Source organism: Musca autumnalis, unplaced genomic scaffold (assembly GCF_047663935.1).
Source record: "Musca autumnalis isolate F117 unplaced genomic scaffold, ASM4766393v1 scaffold_5, whole genome shotgun sequence".
Lineage (NCBI taxonomy): Eukaryota > Metazoa > Arthropoda > Insecta > Diptera > Muscidae > Musca > Musca autumnalis.
This window is the reverse complement of record NW_027412088.1, coordinates 1739887-1765160: the sequence shown is the minus strand read 5'-3', so window position 1 is coordinate 1765160 and position 25274 is coordinate 1739887. Positions and strand designations below refer to the sequence as shown.

The 25274-nt window shown below is 35.5% G+C and overlaps 1 protein-coding gene across 50 annotated transcripts in view; it reads left to right on the top strand.

Annotated features, from left to right (window-relative positions):
• CAP (Cbl-associated protein) overlaps positions 1 to 25274 on the top strand; it is a 97839-nt gene that overhangs the window by 63319 nt on the left and 9246 nt on the right. For 7 of the 50 annotated variants that reach the window (XM_073957238.1, XM_073957247.1, XM_073957248.1 and 4 more), the window contains 6 exons: positions 9764 to 9911; positions 9975 to 10095; positions 11408 to 11440; positions 15046 to 15098; positions 15169 to 15347; positions 19936 to 19989. In XM_073957238.1, coding sequence (XP_073813339.1) covers positions 9764 to 9911; positions 9975 to 10095; positions 11408 to 11440; positions 15046 to 15098; positions 15169 to 15347; positions 19936 to 19989 — 588 coding nt within the window. Of the gene's footprint in view, positions 1 to 1312; positions 1412 to 1775; positions 1916 to 2058; positions 2132 to 7613; positions 7647 to 9763; positions 9912 to 9974; positions 10096 to 11407; positions 11441 to 15045; positions 15099 to 15168; positions 15348 to 15828; positions 19640 to 19935; positions 19990 to 20234; positions 21074 to 23337; positions 23615 to 25274 lie in introns of those variants that run through there. The other 43 variants (XM_073957233.1, XM_073957241.1, XM_073957209.1 and 40 more) reach the window with 18 other exon arrangements.

Genomic DNA, 25274 nt, shown 5'->3' with positions numbered 1-25274 from the left:
TGGTGGTTGTGTCGTATATATAATTCACATACACATTTTTCAAATTACTTTAATACATAATTACAAGTGAGTTGAGGTCAATCTAACATATGTCGTTGGTATTATGCCTCCATAACGCAAAGACAAAACAACGTACTACCCTGATTGTGTACAGTTATTCGGTATGGTACAGAGAGTGCATCTAAAGAGTTATATACATATACAGGACAATCATGAATATTTCCCTCGGAATTTTCCGCACGGAAAATAATTTTAAAAAGTGAAATTCTTTTAAAATCAATATTTTTAAACATTGGAAACTACTGAAGACGCTTAATTATGCAATATTCTCACTGAATCGACAAAAAATATTCTCCTGTTAGACATAAATATGGAAATAAAAATGCTGAAATTGAGGAAAGGGAAAAAATTCCTCACGGAATTTTTATTCATGATTGCCCTGCATAATAGTTTAGTTTACTCAAATTAACTGTGTAAAACAAAACACTCTGGAAATTAAAAGTTTCAATGCCCTTATCTCAGGCTATAATAACTCGACTCGAAAGAAATATAATCCTACAATATATATGTATATGCACCATAAACATTACATGCTGATGAATCTGATTACTCAAATTCAAATTCTCTGATGACAACCAACTATTAAGTTTATAGTCGATCTTCCCTTTAGAATTTTTACTCTCCTCACAAAAATTTAATAATTTTTTAGTTTAGACATTTGTACATAAATAGTAGAATTATTTTCTTTGGTGGCGCAAATGAAATATTTTAATCGGATCGCTTTAAATAAACATGCCTTAAACGATTTCGGATAAACAAAGCTAAATATAAATGTTCATTAAAATTTTTGAAATGGCGATGAACTTGAATTATTCACAGCTAAGACAAGCGAATGCTAAATCTAAAACGAACTTTTATTGTTTAAACGCCGTGTTCCTTCGTTAGCCTTTTCAAAAAAAAGTAAACGCATTACAAACGAAAAACAAATATACACGCATATTTCGAATATCCATTTGAATGGAAATCCAGTCAGTAACTGAATTTGATTTTAACCTTCTTCAATGTGGCTGAGAAGCCTTTTTACCTTTATCATTTGGTTTGGAATGCAGCATTTATTGTGTTAAGATACGACACATTTCGTAATACGATAGTAGTTTTGGCAAGTTGTTATATTAAAATGCCAAATGGCTTCGCAATAACAACGTACGAATTAATAAATACATTTTTAATTACCTGACTTGATCCAGCTGAAAACTTATACATTTTTGACATTTCCTCACAAACTATTTTCATCAATTATTGTTAAAATTAGCATTCGAAAGATCTGCATCAGCCACGGAATTGTATACACGTCCCCAAAATAAACGGCTCAAGGATAAGGGACGTCCCTTTTGCCGACCCAATGAAGTCAGTAAGTATCTAGAGACCAATAAGTGGTATCCTTATAGAATATTGTCTTACCACTCTCACAGGCACGGGACAATAAACAATTGGTAAATAAATCGAAGTAAACTCTTAACATACGGACAGATCCTTAGGCTACGATTATATTCTGAACCCTTCCTTGTGAATAACTTTTGATGAAGACTCCTTATTAAAATAAAAACATATGTGTGTTCTAACTAATTTCGTTTGCATGCCAATAAACAATTGGTGGTCTACTAAATATTTATCCTCTGTCCTATTTGTTTAAAACGAAGAAGAAATGTTTCTTTTTTTTTTTTTGATTTTGTTTTATTTTCGACACAACTCTAATGTTTTAAGGCCTTTTACAGTTTATAACGTTAAACACGAATACATGAGTGAACCCGAAACGGAAAACGATCGTCCGCGAAAAATGGCACAGTTGGGCAGGCGTCAATATGATGGAATTGGGCCTATGACAACTGATGGCATGCCCATTATCCTGAGATCGGTAATTAAAAAAAAACAACTGAAAGCATGTCCACGAATGGCATGTACTACCTATGATATGGTCGTTACCTACATTTATTGCGTTTGTTTTCTCTTTCTTTCTTTCACACTCTTAAATTTGTCTATGTTCATCCCGTTGTACAGGAAGTAAAGGAACCTCATCAACATGAATGGTACAAACGTCTATATCAGACAATCCACAAGCAGAAACATGGCGGTAATTAAGCAAAATAATCATTGCAATGTCTCTTTCAATTTAGGGGCAATTTTTAGACAGGAGAGTGTTAAATAAGTGAGGAATACTTAGGTGGCAGTATTCCCCCTTTTGTCTATTATTTGCCAAAAAATAATTAAAATATTGGAATATCCCAATCAGAGACCCTATACCACATTCATTTCGGCGATCGTTTTACAGGCTGTGATTAAAGGGAACAATTGTTATTTCACTTCTATCCAAGTCCAAATGAATTGAAACAGAGTAGATTAGTAATTAAATTAAAACTTTAAATATGTGTTAGCTGTTGAGATATGAGAAGACAAGTGTCTCGCTGTTTTTTCGTAACTCATCAACTTTTGCGGTTATAGGCCTCCAAAGGTTTGAGGCTTTGATGTAAAAAGGGTCATTTAGTCAGGACTATATCTTCCAAACCGTTAGGAAATTTGAATTTATCTCAGAGGCAAAGTTGTAGTTCTTGTCTTAAAGAACAAAAATTGTGAACACTTGTCTTAAAGAACAAAAATTGTGAACACATATAATCAATTAAACTTCATCAGCAAGGTCAAAATTGCCATTGTCAAATTTCTTTTAAAACTTTTCTCAAGTTCTGTTATACAGCTATCAAACCGATCAAATTTGAAGCAAACAACCAACTACAAAAATGTATCTCAGATCTCAATAAACATCTTTCTGGAATATACGAACCCTGAAGGAACAGGTCTTAATGGTCAAAATAGCAAAACAATTGCGGCTTCTGCTCCATAGATATTAAACTGTTCAAAATGCAAGAAAACAATCAACCACAATAGTGTAGCAAAGGCATCAATAAACAACATTCTGGAACATGCGAAATGTCTATGAACGGTTCTTAATGGTAAAAATAGCAAAAATCTTTTGAAAGTATCCAATTTTTATACTTTTTCCTCCGACTCTGGTCCAAAGATACGCAACCGCCCAAAAATTAAGGATACAGTCAACTACAAAAATGTACCTTAGAATTCAACAAACAAGTTTCTAGAATAAATGAAGATTCTAGGAAATTAACCCTAAAGACCCCTTTAATGATCTGCACGAGGTTTAATATTCCTTGCATTCTTGTCAGTGAAGTTGCAAAATGCACTATATACCTAAAATGGAAAAAATGCAAGAAATCTTAACTCAAATATTTTCACAAATGTAGAAACAACTATTTCTATATTTGTGAAAATATTTTGTTTTTCAAAATAGTCAGGCTTAATCCCATAGTCGTTGTTTTAATATTTTATTAAAACAACTTTAATTTATTAGTGGGAAAAAATTGGCGATGTTTACCAAGGGGTAAGGCAGGCAATACTATAGTTTCAGATCTCGCCACAGGTCTTCATCAGTTCCCTTATTTCTTGTTTTTCAACAAGAAACTTTTTATACCCAAGTGTCAATTGCTAGCTCAAATAGATACGTGCGCAAAGAAACACTCTGATCGAGAATTTCTTTGGCACTACCTAAACTCTAGCAACTTCACTTGCAAACAAAACCAAATTTTTCCCACTGCTATGCGTTCGTCGATTCTCGACGAAAAAGCACATAACTAATTTGTTGGTATTGCATACTACAGAAATAAACAACATTTTGACGGTGCCCGGTCTCACAATTAGGAGGGTTGGCGTTTTTTGTTTGGGATGACGACTTCTATTTTGTTTTTCAAAATAGTCAGGCTTAATCCCATAGTCGTTGTTTTAATATTTTATTAATTATTATTAATAATTACACTGTGCAACACGAAAATTATTAACCATATTTTGACACCGCAGTGTGATAGAACACCAAAAATAAGAAGACACGTGTCTCGCCGTTTTTCTCTATCTCATCAACTTTCGCGGTTATAGGCCTCCAAAGGTTTGAGGCTTTGATGTAAAAAGGGTCATTTAGTCAGGACTATATCTTCCAAACCGTTAGGAAATTTGAATATATCTTAGAGGCATAGTTGTAGCTCTTGTCTTAAAGAACAAAATTTGTGAACACATATAACCCATCAAACTTCATCTGCAAGGTCAAAATCGCCATGGTCAAATTTCTTTTAAAATTTTTCTCAAGTTTTGTTATGCAGTTACCAAACCGATCAAATTTGAAGCAAACAACCAACTACAAAAATGTACCTCAGATCTCAATAAACATCTTTCTAGAATATACGAACCCTGAAGGAACAGGTCTTAATGGTCAAAATAGCAAAACAATTGCGATTTTTATCCTCTTTTCTAGGATTCTGCTCCATAGATATTAAACCGCTCAAAATTCAAGAAAACAATCAATCACAATAGCGTAGCAAAGGCATCAATAAACAACTTTCTGGAATATGCGAAATGTCTATGAACGGTTCTTAACGGTAAAAATAGCAAAAATCTTTTGAAAATATCCAATTTTTATACTTTTTTCTCGAACTCTGGTCCAAAGATACGCAACCGCCCAAAAATTAAGGATACATTCAACCACAAAAATGTACCTAAGATTTCAATAAACAACTTTTTAGAACATATGAAGATTCTAGGAATGATTCTTCAAGCTCAAAATTCGATTATTTTAGATCATTCTTTCCTGTTCAGATCCGTAAATAACAAACCTTTCAAATTTCCTTGAGTTTTTAACAGTTTGTTATTTCCAAACCTGAGCAGAGGGAATGCTAAAAAAATTTAATTGTTCGTGAATTTCAGCCCTAAGAATCATTCCTAGAATCTTCATATGTTCTAAAAAGTTGTTTATTGAAATCTTAGGTACATTTTTGTGGTTGAATGTATCCTTAATTTTTGGGCGGTTGCGTATCTTTGGACCAGAGTTCGAGAAAAAAGTATAAAAATTGGATATTTTCAAAAGATTTTTGCTATTTTTACCGTTAAGAACCGTTCATAGACATTTCGCATATTCCAGAAAGTTGTTTATTGATGCCTTTGCTACGCTATTGTGATTGATTGTTTTCTTGAATTTTGAGCGGTTTAATATCTATGGAGCAGAATCCTAGAAAAGAGGATAAAAATCGCAATTGTTTTGCTATTTTGACCATTAAGACCTGTTCCTTCAGGGTTCGTATATTCTAGAAAGATGTTTATTGAGATCTGAGGTACATTTTTGTAGTTGGTTGTTTGCTTCAAATTTGATCGGTTTGGTAGCTGTATAACAAAACTTGAGAAAAATTTTAAAAGAAATTTGACCATTACGATTTTGACCTTGCAGATGAAGTTTGATGGGTTATATGTGTTCACAAATTTTGTTCTTTAAGACTAGAGCTACAGCTATGCCTCTGAGATATATTCAAATTTCCTAACGGTTTGGAAGATATAGTCCTGACTAAATGACCCTTTTTACATCAAAGCCTCAAAACTTTGGAGGCCTATAACCGCGAAAGTAGATGAGATAGAGAAAAACGGCGAGACAAGTGTCTTCTTATTTTTGGTGTTCTATCACACTGCGGTGTCAAAATATGGTTAATAAAACATGACTCAAAAAATTACACACAGTGTTATTTTCCCACTAATAAATTAAAGTTGTTTTAATAAAATATTAAAACAACGACTATGGGATTAAGCCTGACTATTTTGAAAAACAAAATAGAAGTCGTCATCCCAAACAAAAAACGCCAACCCTCCTAATTGTGAGACCGGGCACCGTCAAAATGTTGTTTATTTCTGTAGTATGCAATACCAACAAATTAGTTATGTGCTTTTTCGTCGAGAATCGACGAACGCATAGCAGTGGGAAAAATTTGGTTTTGTTTGCAAGTGAAGTTGCTAGAGTTTAGGTAGTGCCAAAGAAATTCTCGATCAGAGTGTTTCTTTGCGCACGTATCTATTTGAGCTAGCAATTGACACTTGGGTATAAAAAGTTTCTTGTTGAAAAACAAGAAATAAGGGAACTGATGAAGACCTGTGGCGAGATCTGAAACTATAGTATTCCCTGCCTTACCCCTTGGTAAACATCGCCAATTTTTTCCCACTAATAAATTAAAGTTGTTTTAATAAAATATTAAAACAACGACTATGGGATTAAGCCTGACTATTTTGAAAAACAAAATAGAAGTCGTCATCCCAAACAAAAAACGCCAACCCTCCTAAGTGAAAATATTTTAGTTAAGATTTCTTGGAGTACTTCCATTTTAGAAACTAGCTATTTTAATTTATTAAAAAGAGATTTCACGTCTTTAACGACATATAATGAAATTTGCCTTTGACATCATTCATCTCAAACAATGTTGTTTGGGACAATTTTGCATAAATTCAGACGAAGTACAACTTTAACTCTAAAATGTATTTTTAGTTTTTGCATATTTCTGGAGTATAGACAATATATAGGGTTTTGATGCAGGGCCTAGGACCTATAGTAAAATTGTATGGCTAACAATTATAGAATATTTTCATTAGATGCGATCACAATCTATAGAAGGGGCCAAAAATACCCTTTTAATGACCCGTATTAAATAATAATAATATGAAAAATGAAACCCAAAACCCTAAGTACCCAAAATCCATTCATATTTAGAGTTTCGGTTGGGGTTTTTTTTTCGACAATTGGCCACTCTGAAATTCCTTGTTAATAGCCGGAATTTATGGCAAAGAAAAATCACTCATGATTTTTAATCAATATATGATTTTAATGAAGTGGGTCACTATGACTGCAACTTCTTAAATCTGCCTTTTATGAGTTTTTTTTTCTATTTAATAATGATATTGTCATGTTTTTATATTTGATCGAACTTGTAGTCTTCAGTGATCAATCTTGAAAATATTTATATATACTATAGGTATCAACTTTTATTATTAGCTTTGAATGTGGCATAGGGTCATTCCGGATAACACCAAACTGCATTTCATTATTCTATTTTATGTGAATGCACAGAGACACAGAAAAGGTTGGCGCTCTTGAACTACAAACCCGAACTCGCTGTTGTATACGTTTCGTTCTCACCCTAATTAGAATGCTGATCTCATTCACAATTCTACACTTTGTGACAAATTAGCTGAGAAAACAGACGGTCAATTATACCCTCTTACCTCAGCTACCTTTGTCACCAAGATGAACAAATTATGCGCACTTTTCTCTCTGTGCATCACCAACGATTTCTAGTCAATTTTTCGATTTGAGTTAAACAAATAAATAAACTGTCTTATTTTTGTGATTTTGTTTCTTTGCTCGTATGGCTGGCTGGCTGGCTGAATGACTGACGGGCTGCGTTGACTTTTGCTGATGCTTTTGTTTTTTCTCTATTCTGCGCAAAATAAATGCACATCTGCTGCAAATTCCCTGATACTCATTACCGTATATGTGTGCGTTTGTACGTGCGTATATGATCGACCATCCGTCCGTGTACATTATGTTCGTTTATGCAAAAATGCGAAAAATTGTGGATATTTGGCATACACCCATCCATACCCACGACTGTGTTTGCCTATGTAAATTCTCGACCGTCTCTGTGTCGCACGTCAATCGTGACATACATTTGTGAAAACTACTGCAGAAGATTATGTGATCCGCTACAAATATCCAAGAGGTGAATCCCAAATATGATCTAATTTTGTGTGAGACATTGTTTTCACTCAAAAATCAAAATAAATATATGTAAACTTGTTATATGTGTCCATCTATGTGTATATGTGTGTTATGTGCATATGCATGCATGTACACAGTAGTTATAGTAAGCTTTTCCAAATACATACATTTCCCCATACATAGAAATCTACAAACTACATACATACATATATACATGCCTACATACATACGTATGTATGTATCTTGATTGTATTTTGATTATGGAGATGATCAATTTTTCGATAAAAGAAAATACACACATACTACCTACAAACAAACGCAACACCATATAAGAACATGAATAATATATGCTATAGATGTGCGTTGTGACATGCCCATGCACACCCCTTTTCAATGTTCAGCGTTACGGAATAACTATTACGCTTGACTTCATTTTAATAGCTAAAACAATTACTAATGATTTGTGATTTCAAAAATTAACAACACCATGAACAGCATTAGAGTAACTAACACACAAAAAATATTTAAATTATCTAAAGCAAACAACAATAACATACAAATATACTTATTTTTGTAGTTACATTCTAGAGCTTAAAACTTGGAAAACCCCAATTCTAATTCGAACTTTGAAAATTCGCCGTTTTTAGAAAACGACATTAACACTTTTCTTACATTTACACTCACAGTCCGTTTCTCCATGTCGACAGGAAGATGAAAGCGAGGAACAACGCGAAATAAATTTCCTTTTTTGTTTTCAACACTAATAAGGAATTGGAAAACTTAATGGAGTTTGGTATTCGTTTTGATATCGCATTCACTTTGATAACGACATACAGAAACACTTATTACGCTTCTTCGTCTTGTCAGAATGTATATTTACCACAAAAACCTTAGTTTGATACTTTGTATTTTTAATCTAAAACAGTATCGGGCACCATCACAAGTAAAAACTAAACATTGTGATTGTATTGTGTTAAACAACACAAATGTCTCAAGCGATCGAACCTAAATTTCTAATTGAATAGTACGGTTTGAACAAAATGAACCGATTTAATTGCAATTACATGACAAACTTCAGTTATTTCAGTTTGACAACTTGAAGGTTTCTGAAAATTGTGTGGGACCGTTCAAAGTAATCTTAACAAAATCAAACTTCCGTGGCGCAATATAAATATCTATCTAAATTGATATGAAGCACATCTTTTAAAACACCTCCAAACATTAGATTGTATAGTTTAAAGTGGACTACCAATTTTTCATGGTGGATTTTGCCACTATCCGTTTCAACGGACATCCGATTCCGGAAAAACGATAAGTGTTAAGAAAAAAGTAATTTTTTTTAAATGCTTAAAATTGAAAATAATAATAAATTGAATAAAAATTTTTAATTTTCCAAAAAATAGCGCTACAGTTGCTTCGGGAGTCGACAACGGTTGTAATGAATTGTGTATCCATGAGCGATAACTAGCATTCATTTTCTTCGATGAAATTTTTCCCTTCAACAACTGTTCACCTATTGACACACATTAACACTTTTTAGATCCCTAAATTGATCAAAACATACCAAATACACTAGCTACCGTGCACACATCAATACACCCAACTAGTAGATGAATATATGAATTTGTTTCCATTGATTATGCGAACGAAGTAGCTAACCTCGCTCCTCTCACACCTTTCACCGTTAACACTTTCATTAATGCTTATATTAGTGAAGACCAGACAACTCACTTAAATACAATTTAATAACCACAAACTCAGAATACGTTCTTCTGGAAGAACCGCATAAATATTTAGTACACATTAAGTAGACATTTGGCAATTGACTCACCAATGCACGTAGCTAAAATCCATACCTAGTTGAAAGATATATTTTTATTCAGATAACTTTACTAATCAAATAAATCGCTCTAACGAAACGTTTATACACTATTTAACGAACTGTGCTCACAACTCATTATTGTAAATGCTTTGCAAAATACCAACATTCTCTAGAGCAAATGACATTGGCCGCTTCTTTGCACGACTGTAGTACAATGAGTTTACATGCATGTCGTGAACTCACCAGTATTAAGCGAACAATGTGAATAACATCTTTCTCCCTATCGTTCAATACAGGTCGTACCCAAGCCAAGTCAAATGGTTATCAGTCCGAACCAGAGCCATGTTATGACTCGGATTATTCTGTCATTAAATATCGTCCTGTGAACCCTCAACGTTTGCAATCGGTTTCATCCGCATTGAATGTGCGCAGCAGTAACGACAAGTAAGTAGTTTCCACATCTCTTTTGTCTAAGTGATAATAAAAAAATCATTCAATACCTTTCAGATTATATGGTACACTGCCAAATCCTGTAAAATCAGGACAAAACACATACAAAAATCAACCAGGACGTATTGAAGATTACGTCACTGGCCATTCATCCATCTCCGAAAAAGAAACGAAAGAAGTAAGTAATGATACCATTGTGACAGAAAGTCAACTAGTTATTCATCCATTACATATCCATTTAATCCATTTATGATGCATCAATTTTTTTTTCATTTTGCAAAATTTGCCCCTTAACAATTCACACACATTTTGTACGTGACAAAAAATGTACGCTTTTTGAGTGACAAAAAATTAACACAATCCAATGATACATTCTCTATGATATCAATTTTTTAAATCCCTGTTTGTATATATCAACTCGATGCGATATATATCGGTCGAATTTGTATCAGTGTTCAATAAAGCGGTAGTTTTGTTTCAGATAGTCTAACCGGGTAAAACATGTTTAGATTGTTGGCTTATCCACGAAGAATGCCCATGTTTCAAACTCTTCCCGTCTACAGGTTTTGTTACATTTCAACATAATTTTGTAAATGTATTTAAGAGATTAGACATGACTTCTGGACTTCAGCTAGTATTTCGAGAAGTTTCACTTATTGACAGCTTAGTAGCGTTCTAAACGATAATTCAGTGTGTGGAGAACTGTTTAGAGGTTTTACATGATCTAAATTAATTAAAAAAGTGTCACTTGTTCGAGAGGAAAAAATCGAGACCTATGTATGTACAAAAAACTTTTTGGAAAACTTTTGTGAGCGAAGACAATTGTTGTACAATGTTCAGTTTTAATAACGAGATGCATAAGTGATCTGTTTAAGAACCAGCATGAGTGTACTACTTCTGAAATATTTGCAAATTTTCCTTTATAAATTGTTCAAACAATTCAAAACCGAGCAAAGTATTCATACGAGTACATCTTACAAATGAGAGCATTAATGGAATAAATTAATTACGAAAGGCCATTTGTCAAAATCGATTTTAAGGAAAGAAGTCTGTAAAAAAGCCGACATCGTAATTTAAGCGTCCACACCATGACAGTAGCAACAAAAAAAAAAATAATATCAGACTTTCGAACCGAATGACAACAACGACATCATCATCGCTTTTGCTTTCGCACATAATATTGATTCATTGCTCGTAGCATCACGACCCGCTCATAAAAATCTCCTCATAAAAATCATAAGAAATGCTTATCTTTAGCACGCAAAATAATGTTAAGAACAAATCATTCGAATTCATTGCATTCTCCTCCAAAGATGTATTCTGCTTCCACAAAACATATCAATAAATCTGAACATATCCCAAATGGAATGTAACATTCTCCCGCATTATCCTTTCGTTTTGCGTGCGTTACGGTTTTTGTTCACAAAACAAAGCTTCACACATTTTCATACATTTAATGAACTGCAATTATTTTATTCAAACTTTTCTAGTGGTGGGACGAAGTTATGGACATCTTTAATGTGGTATGCATTCAAAATTTTTCGCTTATTTAATTATTTAATTAAGCATATCCTTCTTTTTATATCAGAGATTAATTGTCTTACGGCCTGTTACTCTGAGACGATTCGAATTCAAGTTCGTTGGAACTACGACCAAACTCCTGTTTTTTGTAAACAAATTTAATTTGACTGAAAACACAAATGAGTCAAATACTTTTTTTTAACACACAGAAGTTAGGTAGTATTTCGAAGGAATTTGAATTCGAATCGTCTTAGTAAAAAAGGTTAATAGTTACGTGTTGATATAAAATTTAAAGTTTATTTAAGTATAAATATAATAAAATATAACAGAAACAATATACATACAAGATTCCATGAGGACATTACCCATAGTACATGTCTATTGCAGTGAGTTTCCACAACAGTCATATTTAAAATCTGTATTTTGATAGTTTAAACGTCTGTGAATGAAGCACATTTAAAATTCAGCATATCTCGCATTAGATCAGGTTCGTTCAACGTTGGTCATTGTGTTCGCCATAAAAGAGTTTTTATCAATTCCCTCTGAGGCAAAGTTATATCGCCAAAAACTGGGGTTTTTGAGGATTCCGCTTTTTCCTTTCTCGGGAAAATGAGAATTGAAAATACTCAATTGTAAAACAAAACTACATTTAAAATATATATGTATGTATATATTTACTCTACATCACAATGTGAAGAACTTATCATAAGTTGGCTTTGTCCTCAAATCATGTAACACTTCAACACATTGGTCCCTGACTCAATTATTGTTTGCTGATCTAACTATGCTTGTTCGTCTATCTATTATAAATTGCAATCAAACTGCATCGTAAAATGTTTGGCGAGTGAAAAAGACCCAAACCAAATTTTTTCCTGGTTTTATAGTTCGATCAGCACTGTTTCGTATGACGATCGGATAATATTTAGGATGTAAAATGAACCATCAGTTTTGTGTGAAAAACATCAACATGCTTTTACATCAAGGCTTTTATTCTTATTCCTGAAGGACATTATTCAAGAAGTTGACCTCTAGACCTTTCCATTAATGCCAATTATGTTGGGGTATTGGGACAGACAACGTAATGGACCTATTTGTTGTTGTATAAAGGGTAATCTATATATATAAAAGAGTTGAGTGATGATGACTACACCGACCAGACGAAACGGCTGAAGCTAGAATCTTGAAACTTTGGGTGGTGGTTAGTCTTGGGGCGAAAGTGGTCGATAAGGCTGGGTTTTTGGAAATTCGTCCTAGAAGGGTGTGAAAAGTACTAAATATGGTACCACTTGTATTTGGCGAACCAGTAGAGCTAGAATTCTCAAATTTGGAATGAGCGTCATTGATGGAATATAGGATATGCGTACCAACGGTTTTTAAAAACTCGAACTATGAGTGTACGAAAAGTACTAAAATGTACTAAATTTAGTACAATTTGATAGTATGTATACGCATAGAGCTAAAAGCTTGAAATTTGGAATGAGAATCAAAGTTTAGAACTAGGGAGGAGGTAGTTTTGTAAATGTGTACCCATGTATACGAAAAGTACTAAATGGTACTAAATTTGGTACAATTTGGATTTGGGTGAACGGATGGAGTTGGAATCCTGAAATTTGGAATTGAGATTACTTTGGAGTATAGGATAGAGGTAGTTTTGGAAATTCGTACTTATGTTTTCGAAAAGTGCTAAACGGTACTAAATTTGGTATAATTCCTGAAATTAATATAACTGTTGAAGTGCAGGATTGAGGTACCTTTGCAAATTCGTTGCGAAGGACACAAAAAGTACTAAACGGTACTACATTTGGTACAATTTTGATTTGGCAAACGGATAAAGCTGTGGGAGTGTAGGATTGAGGAAGTTTTGAAAATTCTTACTTATGTGTACGAAAGGTTCTAAATGGTACAGAATTTTATATAATTTTTATTGTGTAAAAGGGTTAGCACGAATTTTTGAAATTTTAGGAGGAGATTTCGGAAATTCATGCTTATGTATTTATATGTAAATTACTATTATTGGGGTTGGAAGAACAGATGGAGCTGAAAATGAGATTCGAAGTTGAAATAAATGGTTCATATACGACTGTAATTTTTTTAAGGTTATACCAAGGTGTACGAAAAATACTATAAATAATATAAGTTTTTTTTTGAGATGCTTATAATTCAAAAAAGTACTAAATGGTACTAAAATTGGTCTTGGGTTTCTTTGTTTATGTTTCACATATAATATAGTTTATAAAAACATTAACAATTACCAACTAAAACTGTTTTAAAGACTTAGGCCATGTTTATATTATATCCTTTTTCCATTTAAAAACCAAATTTTTCCTTTATGTTATCGAAAAAATAACTAGTGTAGATATAATTTGATACGTTCGATACTTAATATATTTTTTATGCGGCACTGTATGAGCAGATTAGATATCGTCACCATAAATGCCCGAAGACGTAACCGACATGAAGATCGAAATTCGTTTTTTGACGTAATCTGATACATAAAGCTAAAATACATGCTCTGACAAAAATTTAAGCTTCTACGTTCAAAAATAACGATCCTATTCAAGAAATGTCATTTCGGAAAATAGGATAATATTGCAGATTTTGTTGTAATGGAGGATCTCAAAACTAAGCAATTCCGCGGTTTTGGTTTCACTACTTATTCCCCTTCGTATATGATCGATAATATCCCATATACTCGCCTTCATAAGATTAATATTCCGTAAAACAGTTTTTATTTTATAACGTTTTTTGCTTCTCCTGTAAAGTTTTGGTTTTGTGGGTTACGTCTTCGGGCATTTATGGTGACGATATATAGTTATTAAATTTGGACTTGGATTAAATTTAGAATTTGGTTTACAAATGTATATTTTCAACAGATTTTCCGGTATATTTTCGATATGACTAGACTTTTGTCCCATCTGTAGTGGGATTCTGTAACTCATTTTTGCTGTTATCGATAATTGTCGGTAAAATTAAAATGCTTATAATTTCGATAATTAACGAAATTTTTCGGTAAGTTAACGATGAATAAGAAGTATTCGCTAGCCTCTACCGACACAAACAGTGATACCAACTTTTCTTTATGTTTTTAGTCATAATTTTGCTATTTAATTTTACCGATTTTTGTCGGTAACAGCAAAAATGAGTTACAGAATCCCACTACTGGGATGTTTGAGGAACAATTATATTATTATTATAGACTTTTTTAAACGTTGAAATTTGTTAGACTGTGGAAACTCAACTGCAATTGAAGTTAACAATAGAAATTGGAGAAAGAAAGAAATAGATAATAGAAAGGAATTAGTTTTATAAGATGCACTAGCATAATTCTCTCATATCAACTCAACTACTTATACACATGTAAATATTTAACCAAACATATGTATGTGTATGTATCTTCTAAAACAACCAAAAAATAATAATGCTTTCAAAGTGGCTCAAGGATCATTCGCATATAACAGCGATATCGACTAGATTAAAAGACGATATCGGTAATGAGTTACAAGTAAGTGATTTATAGGCCCTCTGTATTTATTAGGGACGTTATTATAGTTAAGTTAAATTTTTCCGACTGCGTACTAATTTAAATCAATTACTTTCACCCATTTAGCAACTGGATCAGGCCAAGCTTTCTTCACGCTATACCGAAGGAAATCTGTCAAGGTAGAGTTAAAAGCCCATAAGGTTGCATTTGCATCTTCTACTAACTTAGGCATTTTTTATTCTATTCCAGAGCATTGGCCAAGGAATCTGGTTATACCAGCGACTCAAATCTTATCCTACACAAAAAAGAAGTACCACCGAATAGTCCATTAAGTCCCCAGGAGCAGAAACAGGCATACAAACACGTGCAAGCGGGTGGAGAGCCGCCATTGTTTGGTTTCCGTAAACCAGCACCGGAAAAATCAAAAGGTGGGTTTATAACACATTTCGTCCTCCTCAGCACTTCTTCGTTTAAAAAAGGACCACAAGTGGGCCTTTCACAACTCATACATGCATTAGTAGGATACTGTTGATATTCACGCATAAGCAATTTCGTCTAACCCACTTTCTTCAATATCAATGTCTTAACTGTATGTCTCTATTACTAATCCCCATCATACCTCCTACACCGATTTTGTAAGTGTCTGTCCATATGGACTGCACATTTTTGTAGAAGTTTTCACCTGGTTCCGCCAACTGATAACGAGCACTCTTCAAAACAAAGCGAGTCACAAACGAATTAAAATGAAATTGTTCCTAAAGAGGTTTCTCCTCTCTCTCTCTCCCGAGCAAAAATAGCACTGTAAAGTTGATAATGTTGGTAAAAGAACTGAGATCCACAATCGCACTCGTTCTCCTTGTTCATTTGATTGCTCTCTTTAATAAGAATTTCATATTGTTTTTGCCTCAGGTAGAAGGCGTGGCAGAACCTCTACCTCTTGCGTTCTGAGCAAGTGGCGAAGTTATGTTTCCAGAGTTTCCAAAAGTCATGCCTTCATTTATATCACTGGAAAAGGAGAAGAGAGAAATGATTTTGCCTCCAACACCACCAAATCGCCAATCACTCTTTGCAAAATCTCCTGGGAAGAAGGCAGGCAAGGGCTCTGCCATTCCCACTAGTTCTTCATCGAGGCATGAAAAATGCTTTAAAAGTCCCGAAAGTCCGGCGCTTGGTGGCAATAAGTATGGAACTATAACGATACGAAAATCGGCAAATCGTGGTGCCCTATGTCGATCGAAATCTGCTGGAGCTGTATCTTCCCTACTACCGAAACGAATATCAACACCATCACAAGATGTTCGCTCGAACGCTGTACGCAGCAAAAAACAAAATTTCGTGCGAACAGTGAGTCCAGTGAGAAAGAGTACCTCTCAGGCCTTAATTTCACGGCGCACTAGTCGTAGTCCAGTGGCCTTTGGTCGCAGTATTTCAAAAGAGCGTACTTTTGCTGAAGAGAAGAAACGCTTAGAAAACACTCTCCCACTCGATCGCTTTACATTTGAGGCCAGTACAAACATTTTGAGAGATCCGTCCTTGAAATCACCCCAAGATGTGAAGAAGGCAGTCCGTTCTTTGGCCACATGTGCTGTTCAGTCCAGAAGCCGTTCAGTACCCCGATTTTGTACCGGTTGTCGGAATCACGCCACAGTGGAGAACAATTTCATTTCACGACACAGTTTTTGCTATCCCGAAGTTGAGCATTATGGCTTTACCGAATGGTTGCGTTCGCCAAATGTGGTGGGTGTTTTCAATTCGGCTGAGAAAAAACGTAAAGTAGACAAGTCATCCTCATCTAAACAGATATCAAAGGCTGTATCCAATGTGAGTTTGGCTGGAAGCAATTCCACGTTTTCTTTGGGCCACATAACAACGGATCATCAGCAATCGAAAACTGTAGAACCGAAAGTCTACGAAGAAAAACAAAAAATATGTAAGAAATTAGCACGTGAGGCGACGAAACTAAAGAACTCTTCTGCCAAAAAGGAGAGTGTTATAATTGCGTCCAAAATTTCTGAAGATTCAAGGCCACCAAATAATGATTCATCTGAAAATATTAGGCAACCGATCTCGGTAGAGGACGCGGATTATGCATATGTGACATCTGTACGTGACAAAGCTCTCTTTTGGAATGATTATAATTCGCAACAGACCAACTCACTGCCCTATAATCTTAAGCATCAGACCACATCGACAACCACGACATATCTAAGCAATTTCTCAGGACACAAATCGAGAAGTCTCAGCCCCAATCGTAAGCAAACGAATCGAAATGCACAAGTCGAGGAAAAATCTTCACCAAAGTCCTCAAATGTTTCGCAGACCGAATCTGCTAACACCTCGGCAATGAAGGAGTTTTCACCAACTCGTGAGATACGCGTACCACCCTCGTCCATGACTCGTAATCTGCGCTCACCCTCGCGTCGTCGCATTGATAGTTGTCGCACCAATCACAGCAACAAAGTTATACGAGCCAGTAGCTTGTCAAGCGCCGAGGATCGTTCAAAACGCGGTCTATATTTGTGCGACGAATTTGCCCACAGTGCCACCTCATTGGCCAGCAATGATCGTCACAGCCCGACCTGTCGATATTTACACAACTCTGAACGTTTTGTTGAATTGAATCGGTTCTATAGTACCCTCGAGCGGGTTGGTCAATTGGAAAGAGCAACATCCAATACAGACTTCAAACCGATACGAAAAGAAAGTGAACTCCTCGACTATGACGAGTGGCGTCGGGTACGTCTGCACGAAAGGGCGGAAAGGGAATTGAATTACTTGGTGGGCAAACTCAAAAATGATCAACATGAAAAGAATTTGCTATTTATGCCCAAAGATGTGGAGGAAGTGAAGTGGCGTAAAGAAACCGATCCGGGCCTTAACTCCCGCGAGAAGTCGGTTGAAGATTTGCGAGAAAATTTTGAGAATATCAATTTCTTACATGATTACTTGGAACAATCAAGAAAACCATGCTGCAACATGCGCTATTGGCGTCGTAATACTGTGGCTGATCTGGCCCACACTTTGGAGGAGAAATTACAAAGTGTTGAACAGCCGCCGACCTCTAGAGAAATGCATTTCAATGAACAATTGGTGGGGACGTTGCCCAATGAACAACTCAACAAAATCAGTCGACAATTGAATGAAATTTATTCATCGGGTGCGGAAAAAACTCTTGATCTTCCTGCGGAGGATTACGTAGTCACTGTGGATCATCATAACATGCCAAGCTCTTCTCAAGCTCTTAAAGTACGTTGCAAATCTTCAATAACAAGGGATGAACTCTTGGCCTCTTTCTTAAAAAAGAAAGAAGCCTTAGCTAGCAATGGAGGCACCTCCGCGACAACACAATGCCAAGAAAATGGTAAACTAACATGCAGAGATAACAGTCCGCCAGAAATTCCTCCAGCACCTAAGATGGAAGAATCACAACCGAATGTAGCCAATCAAAATGAGAAGCCAAACGCCTCCCGAAGAGAAACTACTGACATTACCCAGAAAATCAAATACTTTGAGGAGCGTAAATACGAAAAACCACCAAAGACCGTGTACCATGCCCGGGAAGACTCTTCCCCGGATGAAGATGAAGTAATGCGTATGATTGAGGAAAAAATGCGTTCCAAACAATATCGAAGCAATTTGTCCCAACACAAAGAACTCAGCTCATCGCTGACGGATTTGTGTGAAATGTTTGGTGAGAAGAGTTCATCGCGGGTAAATTTTCACTTACTTTCACCCCAACAAAAGCCCCCAGATGAAGCCGAAAATCAGCACGACTACAATCGACAACAACATGATGCCCTCACCGATATCTCGGAGGATTATACACCCTACAGCAGTCTTGAGTTTCTGGAGTCTTATTGCCGGTCTAGAAGTGTCTCGCCCCAATCTCAGTGTTCTTCGTATTTGCAACGCGTCCACACGGGCGATGTACAAAAAATACGCAATAAATTTGAGAGTTTGAACTACAATAATCTCAGGTCGAATCATTTTTTTGGGCTACGTAAGCTGAGGAAGGTGCGCAGCGACCCTGAAATGAACATTGCCATCAAATCAGAGTCAAAAGACGCCTTAAACAAGGGAGAGGTCTCTTGGATTACCCACAAGTTTGAGTTGCACAATAAAATTTCACAAACAAATAGTGACACCGTTGATGGAGCCACAAGGAGAAGTCGCCAGCGCCGACTACTCTCCCCTCAGCCTCTGAATCAGAGGAATCGTCTGATGCCACATATTGATCGAATTAGCAAGACAGCCAGTTTGGGCATTCCTCAAAAGGGGCATATCGGTCACTCCAACAGTCCTACCAGAAGCCTTAGTAGCAGTGGTCATTGCCAGAGCTCTCATTTGAGTAAAAAACGCTTGTCCCTCTCCTCTCCTGATATTCATTCTGCCACGACCAAGAGTTGTATTCCACGATATTTAACTGCTAATTGGATTGCCCATCGATATCCCAGTCCGGAACATAACAAACTAAAGGATGATGAGGCCAAACAGTGTCAGGTCAAACGCAAAACCCATTCGCCGGTATCGCGAGCGCCAATGCCCTTTACTAAACAGAGATCTGATGACATTTTCGCCAACCAAAAGTTTGACCCAAAAATACATCAACCCAAAGCTCGTTATGTGCCCGATGAAGTGAACAAACCTAATCCCAACTCTAAGGCCCGCTTGCAGTGGTCCAAGGCGATGGCTCGACGCGGATGTGCCGTATCATTTCAAGGTTCATTTTAACTTCTAATACTAACATATACATTTACCAAATCTTAAGATTAAAAACGGTAACATCGCTCTAATGCTTGAAACTGTCATTCCTATTAATCTGCTTTCGGAAATTCTTCTTTGACATTCTTCATTCATGTGACCATTCTTATTGCGTCAATCTCTTGCTTACGAATTTCAAATATTTCTATGATCTTTTTCCCCCTTTCCACCCACCACTTCCAATACTACCACTATATACGTATGCCGTCCGTATTGGTTTCCCCACTTCAAAATTGACCTGTGATCGACATATAGATTATGATTCACCCCAAGTTCCACCACCCCCCAAGAGTGATTTGACCGATAAAGGTGAGTGTAAAAACAAAGAAAACAAATAACCGCCATTACCTTCGAATGCCTCGAGGGCAGCGAAACTACTAACATAGAGTACAGCACATTTGTGCTTCCAAAATCAAACCCCTATTTCTAAGAAACTGAAATCAATAAAAACAAATCCCTGAGAATGTCAATCAATGACCCCCTTTCGGAAAAGAATAAGCGGAACTGCGCAGTGTGTGCATTTGGAAACCAACAACAACTCGCACACACACACAAACCCACTCGCTACATAGACGACAGGTGTTAGTTACTAAGTTACCACCAACCATCAACATAGTGACATAGTAGCATAGTCTAAAAGAAACCTATTGCCAATTTAGTTCGGAAAACGCTAGAAAACTTATAATTTCCATAGAATAGTTGTGTATTTATGTGAAGGAAAACAAAAAGAAAAAAACACACGAATTGTGCAAATAATTTAATTTCATTTGAATGCTGACAATGTCAGATACGAATTTCACAAAACTTAAATAGTTTAAAATGTTTTACAATAACAAACAACAGCAGCAGCAACAACAACAAATAGTTAATAATAATAATAATTACAATCGGCATTCTGAAATGCCGGATATGTATCCAGAAATAAAACCTATTGTACACAGAAGAGCACCACCACGATCCAATTACAACTATTACACGCCCGAAATTGGGTCATATGACTGGACAACAACAGTTAGGCAAACAAAAACACCAGATCCTTTGCGTCCATCATTTCCAGCACACGACATTTATAATAAACCGCAATCTGCTTTTTTAAACAACTACAACAACGATTATTGTGATGTTCCAAATTGTGGCAAGCTTCTGTGGATTTCTCGCAACTCACACAAAAGTCGCAGCACTCCATCCTTAGTACCTGCTAATGGAGGCCACACTGGGAGCTATAGTAGAAATAACAATGAAAATTACGACTATAACATAAGAACCGGACTTCATATACAACCGTTTACACCACAGCCAAGTCAAAGACAAACATTTTTAGCCAATCAAAGTGCCATTCAGACGGCATTGCCCTTGGTAATGCGTCACAATCAGACACGAAACCGCAGTACATGTAAGATACCCGTAAAATACTTTTTATTAAAGAAATTCAATTTTTATAATTACAACTAGCCACCCATCACCACCACCTCATCTCAACCTTATAAAAGCTACGAAGGCCACCCACATTGATTGGAGCCGTAATAGACGATAATATGCAAAATATGATGACGAATTGTATAGGACAGCAAATTTTCATCCTTAAACTAACATGAAAACCTCTCAGAGCGATACCATACCTTATAGGTACTATAGGTACTATGTTTTTATGCATTTGTATGTAACGTACAAAAGGAAACGAGATACGTAGACCCATGGTTACCTTTAATGATCTACGTACAAAGCATCACATTATGAGTCGATGTATGCATGTCTCTCCGTCCGTCTGCCCATGTATTTATTATCCTATCCTGGTTAAAAATTTCAGATGGTAATTTTCCTGTTGAAAGGGCAAATGCCATTGCTTTTGGTGGGAACATTTCAGAATTAGATATAGCTTCCACATACATACATACATATGTACATATATTTTCCCCCGATTTTATGTAACACAGCCAATTTGAAATTTGTGGCTGAATTTGGTCTAGCAATAAAGTTACCAAATGATATTAAAGCCAGGTCAGAATTAGATATAGCTCCATATATATTTTGCACCAGCACGTTTAGAAATAGGCTTACCAAATGATATTGACATCGATTCAGATTTAGATATATGTATGTAGTTCCCATATATATTTTCACCCAATTTCATCTATTTGAGTAACCAAACACCCTTTCCCTAATGCTTAAATTTAAAGTAATTTTTTCGAAAATGATTTGAAATCTTTCAAATGGAATACTTTTAATTACAAATGGAATGGATTACAAATGAAATGATGTTTGGAATCACAAATAGAATTCTCCAATAAACTGAATTCTTCGAATTACAAATGAAAATAGTGTAGATGGGTGATCCTATACAGAACGTTTGTTCCAAAACCCACTTGTTCTTTCAAGTTTTGAATATTATGCTTTCAGGTATCTACTTGGTCATCCTATTGAAGAAAATGTTTTTATTAAGGAATCATTTCGCTATCAAACGCGTAATAAATTTGTATCCAACTCCACCCAACAACAGATAAAAAAATTCTTACGTATTTCTGAAATAACTTAAGAAATCGAGTCACTGTGCAAACATCTGTAACATCTGTAACCCGTAAAAAATGAAATTATTATTGTTGTTGTTTTTGTTAAATAGCTGACTGGGTTGTCGATGGTCTGGTCTGACTGGAGAAATTCACAAATTGTTAACAGATCAACACGACTCGCGAGCAAGCAAACGCATTCGAATGAAAACATATTTATGAAGAGTTCTCTGCTCATTCAATGGGGTTTATTCAATATTTTCAGAGAGCCCTGCATGGTGTACAATGTAATGGCATGCAGCAGGTTTACACAAGAGCAGTTCCACAGACAAATTAACACCAAAGCAAAAGAAAATTAAAAAGAAAAGAGTCGTGTTGTTTCAAACGAATATTGCACCAAATCTAATATGACAAACACACGCGGAAGCGTGTATACCAGTTTCTTTAGATTATGGGGGTATCCCTAAAAACGATAATCCCATTTTCACGCAATCCCATTTTTATTAAATATTTAGCAAATTTATTTATTATTGCGTACCACAAATTTGAACTTTACTTTACATGTGAGCTTTTAGCCGGACCGTGGCACAATTACCAAGGCAGTGACATCGTAAAATTCTGAATTTGTTATGTCAAAACTTTCTTTATGTTGTTGGGGAAATTACAACAAATTTGTTTTTATAAAAGGATTTGACACTTCATATTCGAACAGCTAGTGTGATACCACTACTTTGTTAATTGTGCCATGAGTCGGACTAAGGTCTTTTATGGAAATTATTTCGACGTATGTACATATATATTTTCTTAGGAAAAACATAAATACATTTTTATAATCCTCTAAAATAGAAGAAATCTGAATCAAAATATAAATATAAAGCATTCAGAACTGTCGTAGGTCATTTTTATTACATGTTTAGGATGAAAAGAATTATTTTATGGAGGCAAAATTCGAAGTTTCAAATATCATGAATAGACCCTATTACATTTTGAAAACTAAATATGCCATGATGTAAACAAATTATAAGTTAAACATGCTAAGAGTATGTTTACACATTACACATTCGGTGTGTTTCCGAGACCTGGAATTGAGAGAAAGAGATAACTTTCAAAGTACAAAACCTGCAAGTGTAGCAACAGCAACAAGTAAAACACATTCAAAGAGACTTGTTCAAATTCAAGATTGTTTGGGGGCTCCGGCTGGTTGAAAATGCTCAAAAACATTTAGTGCTGACTGATCCGCGAAGCGGATAACTTTATTGATTTCAATCAATCGGTTGATGAACACGCGGAATAAAAAAAGAAAATTAAAAAAATCTACGTACTGTTGTGCTAAATTATTAAACAAATTACAATTTATATTTTTTCATTGTCACATTCATTGGATAGGTTTGTGAAGAGCAAAGACCAGTGGTGTTCGTGTGGATATCTGTGTGAGTGTTCGTACCTCTTATCTACATAGTAAATAGTCGCACGTTATCTGATTACATGAAAGACCGAAAGCCGGACTAACTTTTAATTGAAGACGGTTGAAACCCTGTGCCTATCTACCACCCCTTTACCCAAGCATAACTGCAAACTGGCCAATGTCATCACCGTACCCTATTTAAACAATTCACTTAATCCCATCCAAGTGGATGAATTTGTGTATTCGATGGATTCGCGCGTTTTATGAAAGCTAAAAGGAAATCACCAAACAAGAGAAAAAGAAACGAACAGAGTGAAAGTGAAAATGTTTAGTCTTTTTTGTTCATAACGTGATGAACAGAAATACAAACAGACAATGAAAGGAATGCTGGTGCAGATTTTTGAAATGATTGTTTTTTTTTTTTTTTTTTTTTTTTTTGTAATGCCCTCTCTTTTTATTTGTTCTTTATTTCTTCGCAGAACAACAATCCATGAATCAGATAAAGTGTGTCCGTCGAAAGTCTAGTCAAGGTTCTTCTTGACTTCCCCACAATTAGAAATGAAATCGGAATAACCGCGAGTGACTCAACTGTAACATGCTGTTGTAACTGATGTTACTATCGCTATTAGTGGGTATCGGTCGATGGCACTGGCATTTTAAACACATACGAGACTTTAGACTTGTACTTGTGTTGTCTCGGTTAAGAGTAGTCCAAATGTACATACCCAGCAAACCAAACGTAACGAAATCAATACCAAATTCGGATGCTACGTCCGATGTTGGTTCCGAGATCAAAACGAATTTGTATGGAGTGGTTGACATAATGTCGGAACGAAGTGTCAGAGTGAAATCGTATCGAATACGCTTCAATTTCGAAACGAAATCGTTGGGAAATTCGAAAGTGTTATTTTTTCTTCCGAATCTTCCTATAGATTTCGAAACAATTTTGCAAATAATGCCGTATGAAAATCGGATATAAATTATGTTTATTGACACACTGCAAAACAAACCCACTCAGGGGACCAACTTTTCATTGTTATATCTTTTATTGGAACATTGTAATTTCAAACGTTTCTAATGATTTTACTGTTGTTATCCTCTTGTTGTTATAAAGGGTATTTTTTATAGAGGTAAAGAATTTTAAGTTGTCATTACTTTTCAAAATTGCGACCGATTTAACAGCTGTCAAGTGATTTATTCTCAGTTTGGTTTGGCAATTCATCATGAATAGTCTCACGCCTGAACAACGCTTGCAAATAGTGCAATTTTAATTTATTTATTGAACAAGTGAGCAAAGGCTATAGTCGGGACGGGGCCGACCATGTGATACCCTACACCACTACCCCTGTGCATAAGCTTTTCACTGGTAAACATTTCTTTTAGGAAATATAAACCGACTACCACCAAAAATAATATGCCTCTTTGTCTCTGGGACCCCCATAAGCAACCAAAATTTCGTGACCATCCGATCAAAATTACGACCTGTAGCTTGATTGCAAAAAAATGGAAGAATTGGATGCATTACCGACTATTGTGGGTTCTCCCTTGTTTGACCACCTTCGCCAACTGCTTTACACCAATGTAAAGGTAATATTTTCTTCTTCCATTGACAGGCTTTGTCGTTGGAATACCCCTACTAGAAGCCAATATATTCACAAAGAATAACACTTTGAATTTGTCTCCAA